Here is a 14,468-nt window from a genome sequence, read left to right as displayed (position 1 = left end):
CACCTCTTTATTTACTATAGTTACATATGAAATGCCTGATCACCACACAAGGGGTTAGTGTCCTGACTTTTCTAGAGACCAATGCTGTGTTGTCATTTCAACTGTATGATTCACCTGTAGCACCAAAAACTGAATACAGCTGTGAATAAAAGCTGCTAACAAAAATACAATATATTCCATGTGTGAAGCCATGTGGCATTCTTCCTACTGTGTATATACAAACTAACAACATGAGAAAAACCACTTTAACTGTCACACAATTCTGTGTGCTCTAGAACACATCTGAACAGGTTCCTGGAAGGGTTCTATGGAGGTTCTAGCAGCCGTGTTAGAACAGCGTAGTACAGTTATGCAATTGAAACCATGTTAAAGTGTTCTCTAAAACAGTTATCATTTGTGTCTAGCATGCACAAAGCCTGCTACATTTGTAAAAGTTTTGATACCAATTTCAGTTTGATGATTCAGATGCTTGGTCCTTGAAATTACTGAAGATACTATTGGGAGTTATTTTGCAACTTCTTAACTCAGACAGGGCTAATGGGCTTAGCTGAAATTAAAACTCATAAAGGCTGTCAATATTGGTGTTCCATCACATGTGTAATTTGCAACTATAGCATTTGCAATACATTTTTCACAAAAAATGAAATTGATTTCTTATTTTAGTATGATATACATTTACAAGCAAATCATGTTAATTTTTTTAAAAGTCACTTCACTTTAAAAAAACAGCCACAAACATCAGTTTAGCTACATACTGATATTCAATAACAAAAAAGTGATTAATAGTCATCTGAATATGTATTAAAACAAGTTTTAAGACCTGCATCCATATTAATAAGTGACAGACATTTAGGCCCATGTTCTTGTAGGTGCCCAGAAACATATATATATATATATATAATTAATAATAAGCAACCAGGCAAAATGTCACCAAAGACTATCTGAAACTAGGCCAGTAGTTCTCAAACTTTTGTACTGGTGACCCCTTTCACACAGCAAACCTCTGAGTGCGATCCCCCCCTTATAAATTAAAAACACTTTTAAAATATATTTACCCCCATTATAAATGCTGGATGCAAACCAGGGCTTGGGGTGGAGGCTGACAGCACTTGACCCCCTGAGGGGTCCTGATCCCCAGTTTGAGAACCCCTGAACTAGGCCCATACACAGTCTACTCCTACTTTTTAAGAAGTTCACAACCTTCAGTAACAACATTATGATTTCCTTGTGTTATAGGCTATTATATGGTGTTCATCCCAGTAATATCCCAGCACTTCACAGAAATGGGCTAAAAACAAAATGTGAAACTGGTTAGTCTATTTTCAGTGGCCAAATTGATGAAGGGTCCAGTTACACAAAAGGCCCAACCAGCAGGCTCTCTGAGCTTTAATTCCCCCAGAGAGAGTCAGACAACTACTATGTCTCTTCACTTTTAGCACTGTTTGTTACACTGATTTATCTGAAATGGGGAAAAATCTTGTGATAAAAACAAAAGAAAAAAATGAATGTGAGATTTGTCCCTTTTATTTCTTTAATCATATTTTCTTTTCATAATTTTTTTATCTTTTCACAAGCATCCTGTGAATTCTCCTAAAACAGGGGTCCCCAACCCCCGGTCCGCGGCCCGGTACCGGACCGCGGCCTCTTACAAACCGGGCCGCGAACCGACCCAGTGGACCTCCCGCAGGCGTGCCTGCGGGAGGTCTACCCGAGCCGCGGGACGAGCGCTCCCTCCGCAGTCATGCCTGCGGGAGGTCCGCTGCTCCCGGGGCTCCGGTGGACCTCCCGCAGGCATGACTGCGGACGGTTCGCTGGTCGCGCGGCTCAGCTGGACCGCCCGCAGGCATGCCTGCGGCAGCTCAACCGGAGCCGGTGGACCTCCCGCAGGCGTGAGCCGCGGGACGAGCGCTCCCTCCACAGGCATGACCGGTCCCTGGTCCTGAAAAGGTTGGGGACCCCAGTCCTAAGAAGCAGAGTCATAGAGTTTAAATCCAGAAGGGACCACCACATCATCTAGTCTGCCCTCCAGAACATCACACACCACCACCTTGCACCCACACACTAAACCCAACAACTGAAATTAGGCCGAAGTATTACAGCGCGCAGGAGACTAAACTATTGTGTAATGACCACAGTGCATCAGTATCTGTGGCTCCCATAATTGCAGGGAAATGATTGAGTCCCTTCTGATCCCTGCAGATGGTCAGTTGAAACTCTTAACTATGAGTTTCTAGGAACATATGAAAACCAGAAGTAAGCCCCACAGTTGCTGAGCCCTGCCCCCTACCATCACAAGCAACCACGTCATAGAATCACACTCATATTGCCTACTCCAGGTCTGAAAGCAGACTCACATTAGATTCCTCAATTGAAATATCTTTCCCCACCCGCCCCCCAGAAGTATCAAAATGACACTCCCATAAAAGGAGCTGTTTCAATTTTCTAATAAAATAAAGTAATATTCAAAACAAACAAAAAAGAGTCAGAATTTTACAACCTGTTGATTTCTAAAAAGGGGAACAGAGTCAGCAGACAAAATGTTTTATGTTCATCCTGACCACAGAAGAGAAAAAATACACACACACACACACACACACCATCATATATGGAAAATTTAAACCCCAAAGAAACAGTAAATGTCAAAAGCAAGCTCTCATTGCAATATTAGTAAGTTGGGATATATACACTTTTATTGCTTTGTCAACAATTAAAGACAATTACTGAATTACTTCAAGATATTAATTCTGAAGTTGTCATAGGCCTGGTCTACACTACGCATTTATACCGAATTTAGCAGCTTTAACCGATTTTACACTACACCCGTCCACACAACGAAGCCCTTTATATCGATATAAAGGGCTCTTAAAACTGATATCTCTACTCCTCCCCGACGAGGGGAGTAGCGCTCAAATCGGTATTGCCATGTCGGATTAGGCCAATACCGCAATTCGGCGGTATTGGCCTCCGGGATCTATCCCACAGTGCACCATTGTGACCGCTCTGGAAAGCCATCTGAACTCGGATGCACTGGCCAGGTAGACAGGAAAAGCCCCGCGAACTTTTGAATTTCATTTCCTGTTTGGCCAGTGTGGAGAGCTCACCAGCACAGGTGACCACGCAGAGCTCATCAGCACAGGTAACAATGCAGTCTCCTGAGAATCGAAAAAGAGCTCCACCATGGACCGCACGGGAGGTACTGGATCTGATCGCTGTAAGGGGAGAGAATTCCGTGCTAACAGAACTCTGTTCCAAAAGACGAAATGAAAAAACATTTGAAAAAATGTCCAAGGCCATGATGCAGAGAGGCCACAGCAGGGTCTCAGTACAGTGCCGTGTGAAAATTAAGGAGCTCAGACAAGCCTACCAGAAAACCAAAGAAGCAAACGGAAAGTCCGGGGCAGGGCCAAAAACATGCCGCTTCTATGCTGAACTGCATGCAATTCTAGGGGGATCCGCCACCACTACCCCACCCCTGTCCGTGGATTCCGAGATGGGGGTGGTAATCGCAGCCATGGCTGAGGATTCTGCAGACGGGGAAGATGAGGAGGAAGAGGAGGACGAGCTTGTAGAGAGCACACAGCACTCCATTCTCCCCAACAGTCAGGAGCTTTTTCTCACCCTGACGGAATTACCCTCCCAAGCAACTATCCCAGACAATGAAGCCATGGAAGGGACCTCTGGTGAGTGTACCTTGTAAATATAAGACATGGTTAAAAGCAAGTGTTTTTTAATGATTAATTTGCCCTGAGGACTTGAGATGCATTCACGGCCAGTACAGTTACTGGAAAAGTCGGTTAACATGTCTGGAGATGGCGCGGAAATCCTCCAGGGACATCTCCATGAAGCTCTCCTGGAGGTACTCCAAAAGCCTTTGCAGAAGGTTTCTGGGCAGCGCTGCTTTATTCTGTCCTCCATGGTAGGACACTTGACCACGCCATGCATGTAGCAAGTAATCTGGTATCACTGCATGACAAAGCCTAGCTGCATATGGTCTCGGTGATTGCTGGCATTCAAGCAACATCCATTCTTTATCTCGCTGGGTTATACTCAGGAGAGTGATATCATTCATGGTAACCTGGTTGAAATTCAGGAATTTAAGTAAGGGGACAGAGATGGCCATTCCTACTGGGCTGTTTGCCTGTGGCTTAAAAGAAATCCTTCCCTGCAGGTAGCCAAGCGGGGGGAAGAGGTGGGGGGGCGCGATTGGCGCTGCTTTTTTCCACGTTTGGCTAGCAGGGATCTTTCCTGCTACCAGCCACGTGGTTGGGGGTGTGTTTAGCAGTGATCTTCCATGATGCCAGCCACGGGGTGGTTTCTGCTGCTGCACGTTAACAGGAAAGAAGCAGCACTCAACGGTAACACCAAAGCTGCAGGCACTCAATATTAAGATGCAAAATGCGACCTAGTAGTGAAGACACATGTGCTATGTAAGGTGAATAGTGTTGTTCAACGTGAAAGAGTATGACCATTGTTCTCTAAAATGTATCTTTTTAAATACTTCTCTCCCTTTTTTCCCTCCCTCACGCAGGTGCAAATTTTTCAAGCCTCCCTACTCCGTCCCGAAGGCTATCTCAGATAAGGCGGCGGAAAAAAAAGACGCGAGAAGAAATGTTTTCGGAAATCATGGAAGTGACCCGCAATGAAAGAGCTCATCTGAATGAATGGAAGGACGTGGTAGCAAAGTACAGGAAAGATGCCAGTGACCGTGAGGACAGGAGGGACCAACGTGAGGACAGGAGGGATGCTCGAGATGAGAGGTGGCGGCAGGAAGATCAGCGGTGGCGGGATGCAACTCTGGGGCTGCTGCGTGATCAAACTGACATGCTCCGGCGTATGGTGGAGCTTCAGGAACGGCAGCAGGATGACAGAGTGCCGCTGCAGCCCCTGTATAACCACCCTCCCCCCTCACCATGTTCCTTAGCCTCCTCACCCGCCAGATGAGTAAGAACGCGTGGGGGGAGGCTCCGGGCACCTGCCCACTCCACCCCAGTGGACAGCCCAACCAAAAGGCTCTCATTATTATGAAATGTTTATAGTGGCCTTTTCCTTCCCTACTATTCTCCTCCCAAACCCCACCCGGGCTACCTTGTCAGTTCTCTCCCTCTTTTTATAATTAATTAATAAATAATAATGATTTTTAAACGAGAGTGACTTTATTTCCGTAGAAAGCAAGCTGTGATCGAAGGGGTGGGTGGGGGGGTGGTTTACAGGGAATGAGTCAATCAAGGCGGGGGGGTCATCAACAACAGTCACACTGTACCCTGGCCAGTGATGAAACTGGTTTTCAAAGCTTCTCTAATGCGCACCGCTTGCTGGTGTGCTCTTCTAATCGCCCTGGTGTCTGGCTGTGCGTAATCAGCAGCCAGGTGATTTGCCTCAGCCTCCCACCCCGCCATAAAGATTTCTCCTTACTCTCACAGAGATTGTGGAGCACACAGCAAGCAGCAATAACAATGGGGACATTGGTTTGGCTGAGGTCTGAGCAAGTCAGTAATGTGTGCCAGCGCGCCTTTAAATGTCCAAATGCACATTCTACCACTATTCTGCACTTGCTCAGCCTGTAGTTGAACAGCTCCTGATTACTGTCCAGGCTGCCTGTGTATGGCTTCATGAGCCATGGCATCAAGGGATGGCTGGGTGCCCCAGGATAATGAGAGGCATTTCAACATCCCCAACTGTTATTTTCTGGTCTGGGAAGTAATTCCCTTGCTGCAGCCGTTTAAACAGAGTAGTGTTCCTGAAGACGCGAGCGTCATGAACCCTTCCCGGCCATCCCACGTGGATGTTGGTGAAACGTCCCTTGTGATCCACCAGTGCTTGCAGCACCATGGAAAAGTACCCCTTGCGGTTTATGTAGTGGGTGCCCTGGTTCTCCAGTGCCAAGATAGGGATATGGGTTCCATCTATCGCCCCACCACAGTTAGGGAATCCCATTGCAGCAAAGCCATCCACTATGACCTGCACATTTCCCAGAGTCACAACCTTTCGTAGCAGCAGCTTAGTGATTGCTTTGGCTACTTGCATCACAGCAGCCCCCACAGTAGATTTGCCCACTCCAAATTGATTCCCGACTGATCGGTAGCTATCTGGCGTTGCAAGCTTCCACAGGGCTATCGCCACTCGCTTCTCAACTGTGAGAGCTGCTCTCATCTTTGTATTCTGGCGCTTCAGGGCAGGGGAAAGCAAGTCACAAAGTTCAATGACAGTGCCCTTATGCATGCAAAAGTTTCGCAGCCACTGCGCATCGTCCCACACCTGCAACACTATGAGGTCCCACCAGTCTGTGCTTGTTTCCGGGCCCAAAATCGGCATTTAATGGCTAGAACCTGCCCCATTACCAGCAGGATCTCCAAAGCGCAGGGGCCCGCAGTTTGACAGAATTCTGTATCCATGTCCTCATCACTCTCGTTGCCGCGCTGCCGTAGCCGCCACCTCCTCGCCTGGCTTTGCAGGTCCCGGTTCAGTATAGACTGCACGATAATGCGCGAGGTGTTTAAACCGTCCATGATTGCTGTCTTGAGCTCAGCAGGGTCCATGCTTGCCGTGGAATGGCGTCTGCACAGTTCACCCAGGAAAAAAGGCGCGAAACGGTTGGCTGCTGCTGCTTTCACGGAGGGAGGGGTGAGGCTGTACCCAAAAGCACCCGCGACAATGTTTTTTGCCCCATCAGGCACTGGGATCTCAACCCAGCATTCCAATGGGTGGGGGAGACTGCGGGAACTATGGAATAGCTACCCACAGTGCAACTCTCAGGAAATCGACGCTAGGCTCGGTACATAGACGCACACCGCCGAATTAATGTGCTTAGTGTGGCCGCGTGCACTCGACTTTAAACAATCTGTTTTAAAAAACCGGTTTCTGTAAAATTGGAATAATCCCGTAGTGTAGATGTACCCTTAGATTATAAATATAGGACCTGAGTCTGCAAACAGTTAAACACAGGACTAACTATCACTCCATGATTAGTCCTATTTGAGCATATGTCTCTTTCCAAGATTGAAGCCTTATACAAATTGTGTGAATAAATAAATGCAGTAATAACTTTGTTCAAGCTTTTATTATTTTTCATTTACATTAAATCACCAATTTTAATTGCAACCCTAATTAAGGTAGCATCTAACAACTAAGACCATGTTTGTAATTTTTTTGGAAAAAATTGGAACTGCTCAATAGGATATTGAAGTGTGGTTTGAAGCCTGATAATCATTATTATTCAATTCAATTTTTAGTTTTTTACATAAGCATAGCACTGTAAAAACAAGTGACCACACCATGGGATACCTCTCAAATTACCCTAATTTTGTCCCATACTAACTTGCTGTTATCTAGTATTTAATGCAAATTGTTCACACGCAAGGAGCTAAAAACAAGGGTCACAGAAAACATTTATATTAAAAAAGCATGAGTCTCTCATGACTTTAAGTTTCCTGAATTATTATATCATTTACCAAGATCTTTATATCACCCTTATCATTAGGATATACAATCTCCTTGGGTCCCTCATTTTAGGCTGATGTCCAGTTAGGTCTTAACAGGTTGAGAATTATGATGTAGGTGGGCTGTCTATACTATTCAAATCTATTCTCACCCTTCCACCAAAATAAGAGGTGATTTTTTGGGATATCTATATGACACACTTTTCCTTAAAAAGGCTTAATCAGCTGGGCTGATTCACTGAACCAGCATCCAAAATGTTCAGTATCATTTCAATAAATTACATTTCTGGGGCACCTTTCATTCTGAATTGTTACTCATAATACTTTATCAATACACTGAGCACTTAATGCATTCCTGAAATTCAGCCCTTTCTGGGGTAGACCTCCTCCTAGTAGCACTACATAGCTGTTTAAGACAGAAAGTTAAGAACAGCTTCTCTTTGTGAGAATAGAAAAACACAAAAGATAACAGTTGGCCCCTAAGAATTTACCAGAACACTGCAGTTAACAACCTGCCCTTAGCAAAATGTTTATAGTGACCACAAGTAAACATTTCATTCCAAAGATCTCACCTCCAGGAGCAAAACACCCCAGTAGGGAAGCAATATTAAAAACTAGTTTGGAACAAGTCGCAGACTCTGGCATTCTAATACATTTATGTACATCATGCCTTTTCCCCACTTCGCAATCTCTCCTCAGGCTTCTGGCACCCTGACTTGCTCCAGTTCTCCCAGTGTAAGCCAAAGTTTCCACTTCCCATCCAACAACCTGCTGTGGTATCTGGGTCATAATTTCCCTTCAGACACCAAGCCTAACACCAGCCCTCGGATGACTGCATGGAGATGGAAGAACCTGGAAATACTTGAAAAACTGATAGCCTATTTATATGTTTGTACAGTACCAAGCTCAACAATACCCCCATCCTGACGGGTTCCTTAGGCATTACAACAGAAACACCACCTATTGGAGAATTAATTGCTGGGTTTAAAAAGATACCAATGACTATAGGTTTGACATTCCGCAGTTTGGCTGTCTATTTAGCTTGTTCATATTCCAAGAGAGTCTGCGCATATCTTTTCCCCCTTTTTATCAAGGAGTTCTCCCACCCCCAACCCCCCAAAAACAGGGATGGGCAGGAGAACAGGAATGGGTCATCCCCAATAGCATTTCAGCCAGTGCTACTCTGCACCATGATGACACTTCACTCATATCCTGTGGTCTCTAGGTGCAATGCCATGAGGAGTGGACTTCACTTCATGGGTAAATTCAATTCCTATATCCTCCAAAGAGATACTAGAGATGAGGCAACCCTCCCTCTCCCTCCAAGGGATCACAGGGGAAAGGGACCAAAGCTTGGGAGGTCACAGGAAGATTGCCACCTTGTACCCCTGAGGCATTGATTGACCTAAGTCCTCCCAGAACCCCAAGCTGAGGAACTAGCTCAGCCCTGACTCAGGAGGAAGGCGGCTCCCTACTGAATCACCAGCACCACTTCCTCCTATAGCGTGGCCTGGGGCTCGAGGCTGGAAAGGGCCTGGCTTCACAAACCATTGACCCATCTCAGCCAAGCCTCCGTGACAGCTGCACACGGAGGAAGACGGGAATCAAAGCAGCAGCTCCAGACCTGCCCCTCCCCCCCGTGAGGTGCCTGGTAAACAAACGGCGGCTCAGCGGCGGGGAGAAGTCGCCCAGCCAAGGCAGGCACCGCGAGGGGAAGGGGAGCGCCCCACGCCTCGGGAACCCCCCCCCCCCGAGGTCTGGCCACTGCAGGAGCCCTAGGCGCAGCAGGGAGGCGAGCAGTTCCCCGCCCCACAGGGCAAGGCGGGGGACTCTCCAACCTGGGAAGGAGGCGGCTCCCCCCGCAAGGGGCGAGGGAGGGAAGCGGCTCCGCACTCCAGGGGCGCAGGGGGAGCGCGACAGCGCAGACAGGGGAGGAAGGGGACACCCACCCCCCGCAAAGCAGAGGGGCAACTCCTCATGTCAGCGGGACCCAGGGCAAGCGGCAGCCCCAGTCCGGCTCCGGAGCCCCCGGGCCCTGGCCATGAGGAGCGGGGGAGCGGGCGAGACCGAGGCAAAGAGGCCCCCAGGCAGGCAGGCAGCGAGCGGCCGGCCCGGCCCGGGCCGGAGAAGGAGAAACGCCTCCACAGCCGCCCGGGGGGCGGAGTGCCGCGGGTCCTGCCCTCCGGCAGTGTGTGTATGTGAACGCAGCCGGGCCCCTTCCCCGGGGACGCTGCCGCCGCCCTCACCTTTCCAGTCCCGCCTCTGCGGCCGCCCCTGACAGCCGCCGCTGCTGCACCTGGAGACCGACATCTGCGCCCGGGCGGGGAAGCACCCGCGTCCCCTTCCGCAAGCTGCGCCAGCCAAGGGGGCGCCCAGACCCGCTCACCGGGCTCGGCAGCGTCCGAGGGGCGCCCAGACCCACCGCCTTGGCTGGCTGGAAGGAGCAGGGTCCGGGGGCGCCCAGTCCCGCTCACTGCGCCGGGCTTAGGTGAAGGAGACGGGTCGGTAACGCAGCCGGGCGCGGCGGCATCCCGCTGAGGGCGCAGAGCCCTGGAGAGGGTCCCCCAGCGCTGGAAGCGGGTGTGCGCTCCCGCTGCACAGGGCACCGGCCGCTCCCGCAACGCCGGCACGGTGATTGGAGAGGTTGGGCAGGAGGGGTGGAGAAGGAGGCGGAGGGATGATATAATAATAACCAGCGCAGCGCCCCTTCGTTCCGAAGGATCTCAAAGCGCTTCATCGGCGGGAGAAAGCAAGGACCGCCCGTAGGGGACTGGGAGCCAGGACGGCCAGATTCTCTCCCCAGCTCTTAAATATAGCATACCTATCTAGGGCAGAGATGTGGGGGGAGGCTTAATGTTTTACACACTGAGGGTCAACTAGAGACCCTCGAATAAGTGTGAATCAAAATATACAAATTGGAGGCAGGTATCATTCTCTCACCATCACCCCCAAACTACCCAATCTCAGCTCCTATGACGACCCTGAAAATATCCTGAAGTTCATTGTCACCTGGGGCACAGTACCTCAGAACATGATATTGAACAGAGGGAGTCTGCACCATCTCCAGGCAGCATAGAAAGGGACACTTCTTATATGAGTGAGACCCACTTGTCTCCAGGCTCATCACTGCAACTAGGGAAATTTTGTTTTCCTACAGCCAGAGACATACACACATATATGAAGGCCATAGAAGGATGGTATCACCCTAGAGGAAGATCGCTAGCTTTTTCATTTCTAAAGTGAGCGTCCCCAACAAGGGGTAGTCAGAAGGATCAGAATTTGTGAGGGACTGAGTTTTCCCTCCTACCCAGACACACTACTGCCTCTTTTTAGGCAATGGTCAGCCTCACCCCCTTCCCGAAACATCTCATCCTGCCTATTCTTAGGCACAAGCATGCATGGCATGGGGACAAAGTTATTAATAAACAGTCTGCCCAGCTAAGGACCCATCCAAGATGAGTTACAGGACTACATTAATATTGATTTACAGTGATGGCTCAGGGCCCACTAGAGAAAGGGGCACATTGTGTACCAGTAGCTGTCATGCAATCTTCCCCAGTTGCTGCAGCAAAGGGAACATGAGGTGCAAGTTAGATTCAGGCTTTATATTACCCTGTCAGCTGCACTCTAGACACCATTGATAAAAGCACATGGACCCTATCTATGCACATGTTCCCTCTGCTAGTAGCCCAGCAGTAGTTCAAAGGAGACTTTCTGAAAAGTAATTCTGATATGTGGGTGTTGGGAAATATTCCAAACAGTAGCTCTATTGTGCCTTGCCAATTTGAACAAACTACAGTGATAAATATTAGTCACCTCATTTAATGCACTACTGGGAGGTGCTCAGATACCATGCTGATGAAAGCAGTACAAGAACCTGAATAGAAAAACCACCACAAAAAACAACCTCCATTTAAGTTTCTTGTGCTTCAGTTAACTTATCTCCAACCACAGTGATATCATCACTGTATCTGTCATCTGTGCTGTGACATTAATAAATCACATTGGAAGACGGATATTTCAATGGAGAGCTATTACTTGAAATAAATTATTACAGATGTTTGGTTACATTCACAGTGGTTCATAAATAGACTACACAAGTTTACTTTGGCACTAGTGTGTAAAGTGAAACTGCCTGGAAAGAGAGATATTAGTTTACACTTATTACACCTTTCACACAAATTTAAAAAAGATAGTTACAGACCATTTGGCAAACATTGGGCCTGATCTCCCTCCAATGGAAGTCACTGGCATACTGAACAAGGAATAAAATAAATCCATCTTTAGATGGGAGCAGGAGTAGACCAGTTTAACCTTTTCACATTCCTTCACATAAGAACATAGAATTATCCCAGTTTTACAGCGGAGGAAAACAAAGCACAGTGATATTCGGATCTGGTCATATAGAAAATTACTGCCAGAATTTGGAGGAAATGCAGAATTTACTCTCTGTCCAATGCTCTGAAATATTCTCAGGACACTTATATCATGAAAGGGGAAAGCACTCTGCAGAAAACCACTTCAGGCCCTCTCTAGCTAATCAGATGCAACAAAGGGCTTGCCTTCACTACAAGCAATAGCTCAAGTTAGTACACTTGAGTGTCCATACTTCAACACAACACTGAAGTTATGCACCGATTTGATGAGCAGCACAGTGACTGGATTAGCTGCTGAAGAGTTGTACCTGTCTCTGTTCCCCACTGCATTACTGTCTGGAACATTAGCATCACTCATGCTTCAACCTGCCCCACCTTCATCTCCAGCTATCTGGAGTTTAAAGCACCACTTAATCTACACATTTGTGTGTAGATGGGAATCAGGTTAGAAATAGCACTTGTTATAACTTGAGTTACTTGTACTGTGAATACACACCCACCATCACTAACAACCTACAGACCCAAACTGAAGATAACAGAAAGTTTAAACCTCCCTTATCTGTTTCAAGCATGGTCCTGTGACACAAGGACCTCTTGACACAAACTGGCAGAGGGCACAGGGGTGCTTAAGGGTTACAAGGATCCCCTGGATATGGTATTTACATATTAGTTTACTAAAAAGTGTCATGTTAGGTCTCTACTGAAAGCCTGTGTCACACTGGTCATTATCATCTCTTCAAAGTGTATGTGCAGATACTACATAAAGAGATAGAATCATAGAACCAGAAGGGACCTTGAGAGGTCATCTAGTCCAGTCCCCATCACTCGTGGCAAGTCTAATTAACTAGACCATTCCTGACAGATGTTTATCTAAACTGCTCTTAAAAATCTCCAGTGATGGAGATATGTATATATATATTGGAAAGTATGTTCTTAAAGCTTTATAGTTAAAGACAGATTACCAAGCGGTAACATACCTTAAGGCAGGTTCCACCCTATAGGAAGTACAAGACCTGTCCTGCCTGACCATTGTGTGTCTTACAATGGAAGTTTATCTGCATACTGAGTTATGCATAATAACCCGTTATTAGGAAGAGACAGGTAATAGTAATGGGGGATTCAATTATTAGCAATAGAGAAAGCTGAGTTTGTGATGACTGGGAGAACCGCATGGTGAATTACCTATCAGGTGCAAAGGTTGCAGATCTCTCAAGACATCAAGACAAGCTTATGTGCAGTGCTGGGGAACAGCCACTGGTTGTGGTATACATAGGTACCAATGACATAGAGAAAGGCAGGAGACAGGCACTGGAGCCCAAATTTAGGCTAAGTAAAAGACTGAAATCCAGGACCTCCATGGTAGCATTCTCTGAAATACTTCCAATTCCACATTCAGGGCCACTTAGATAGGCAGAGCTTCAGAGTTTCAATGTATGGAGCAGGGAATGGTGTACGGAGGAAGAGTTTAGGGTTATTAGAGAACTTTTTAGGAAAAGAAGAGGCTATACAGGAAAGATGGGCTCCACCTAAACCAAAGTGGAACTGGATTTCTGGCATGTAACATTTAAAAAGTTGCAGGGGAGTTTTTAAACTAACGGCTGGGGGAAAGAAGAAGAGAACACAGTTTGGATAGGGGAGGATCTGTTAACAGGGATTCCCTTTATCCTAGGGCTTGTCTATACTTACAGCACTTCAGCTGCATTGCTGTAGGGATTCGCGAAGATACTACCTACGCCACTGTGAGAGCTCGCAGCCTTGAGATGCAGTAGCTATGTTGGGAGAAATTGATTTTCCATATTCCTGAAGAATGTAGATATAGTTTGTAGCATAGACCAGGACCAAGTAAAAAGGGGAGGATAGAAGCTGATAAAGGTAAGAACTGAAGAGGAAAAAGTCAAATGAAGACTCCCATTCAATTACATCATATAATGACAGATAGCTAAAAAGTGACAAATTTTATAAGTGTTTGTATACAAACGCTAGAAGTCTAAATACTAAAATGGGTAAACTTGAGTGCCTGGTATTAAATGTGGATATTGCTATAATAGGCATCACAGAAACTTGGTGGAATGATGATAACCAATGGGACACATAATACAAGGTACAAAATATATAGGAATGACTGAGTAGGTCATGGTAGTGAGAGAGTGGCACTATATATGAAAGAAAGCATAGAGTCAAATATAGTCAAAAATCTTAAAATCGTCAAAATCACTGTACCACAGAATCTCTATAGATAGAAATTCCAAGCACGAATAGTAAGAATATAGCAGTAGGAGTATACTACTAACCACCTGACCAGGATGGTGATTGTGAAATGCTCCAGGAAATTGAAGAGGCTATAAAAATAGAAAACTCAAAACTAATGGGAGATTTCAACCATCCCCATAGTGACTGCGTACATATCACCTCAGGATGGGCTGCAGAAATAGTGTTTATAGACACCATAAATGACTGCTTCTTGGAGCAGTTAGTCTTGGAACCGACAAGGGGAGAGGCAATTCTTGATTTAGTCTTAAGTGGAGCACAGGATCTGCTCCAAAAGGTGAATATAGCTGAACAGCTCAGTAATAGTGACCATAATATAAGTAAATGTAACATCCTTGGGGGCAGGGAGAAATACCAAAGAAGCCCACCACAGTAATAATTAATTTCA

General features: G+C 46.6%; 1 protein-coding gene across 1 annotated transcript in view; it reads right to left on the bottom strand.

Annotated features, from left to right (window-relative positions):
* Positions 1-9,763, bottom strand: part of PFKFB4 (6-phosphofructo-2-kinase/fructose-2,6-biphosphatase 4) — a 111,371-nt gene extending 101,608 nt beyond the window's left edge. Inside the window, exon 1 of the mRNA XM_045024234.1 lies at positions 9,683-9,763. Coding sequence (XP_044880169.1) covers positions 9,683-9,746 — 64 coding nt within the window. The 5' untranslated portion in view covers positions 9,747-9,763. The remainder of the gene's footprint in view (positions 1-9,682) is intronic.
* Between the last annotated feature and the right edge of the window lie 4,705 nt (positions 9,764-14,468).

This window comes from Mauremys mutica, chromosome 7 (assembly GCF_020497125.1).
Source record: "Mauremys mutica isolate MM-2020 ecotype Southern chromosome 7, ASM2049712v1, whole genome shotgun sequence".
In the NCBI taxonomy this organism is placed as follows: Eukaryota; Metazoa; Chordata; order Testudines; family Geoemydidae; genus Mauremys; species Mauremys mutica.
This window is presented reverse-complemented; position numbering and strand designations above follow the sequence as displayed.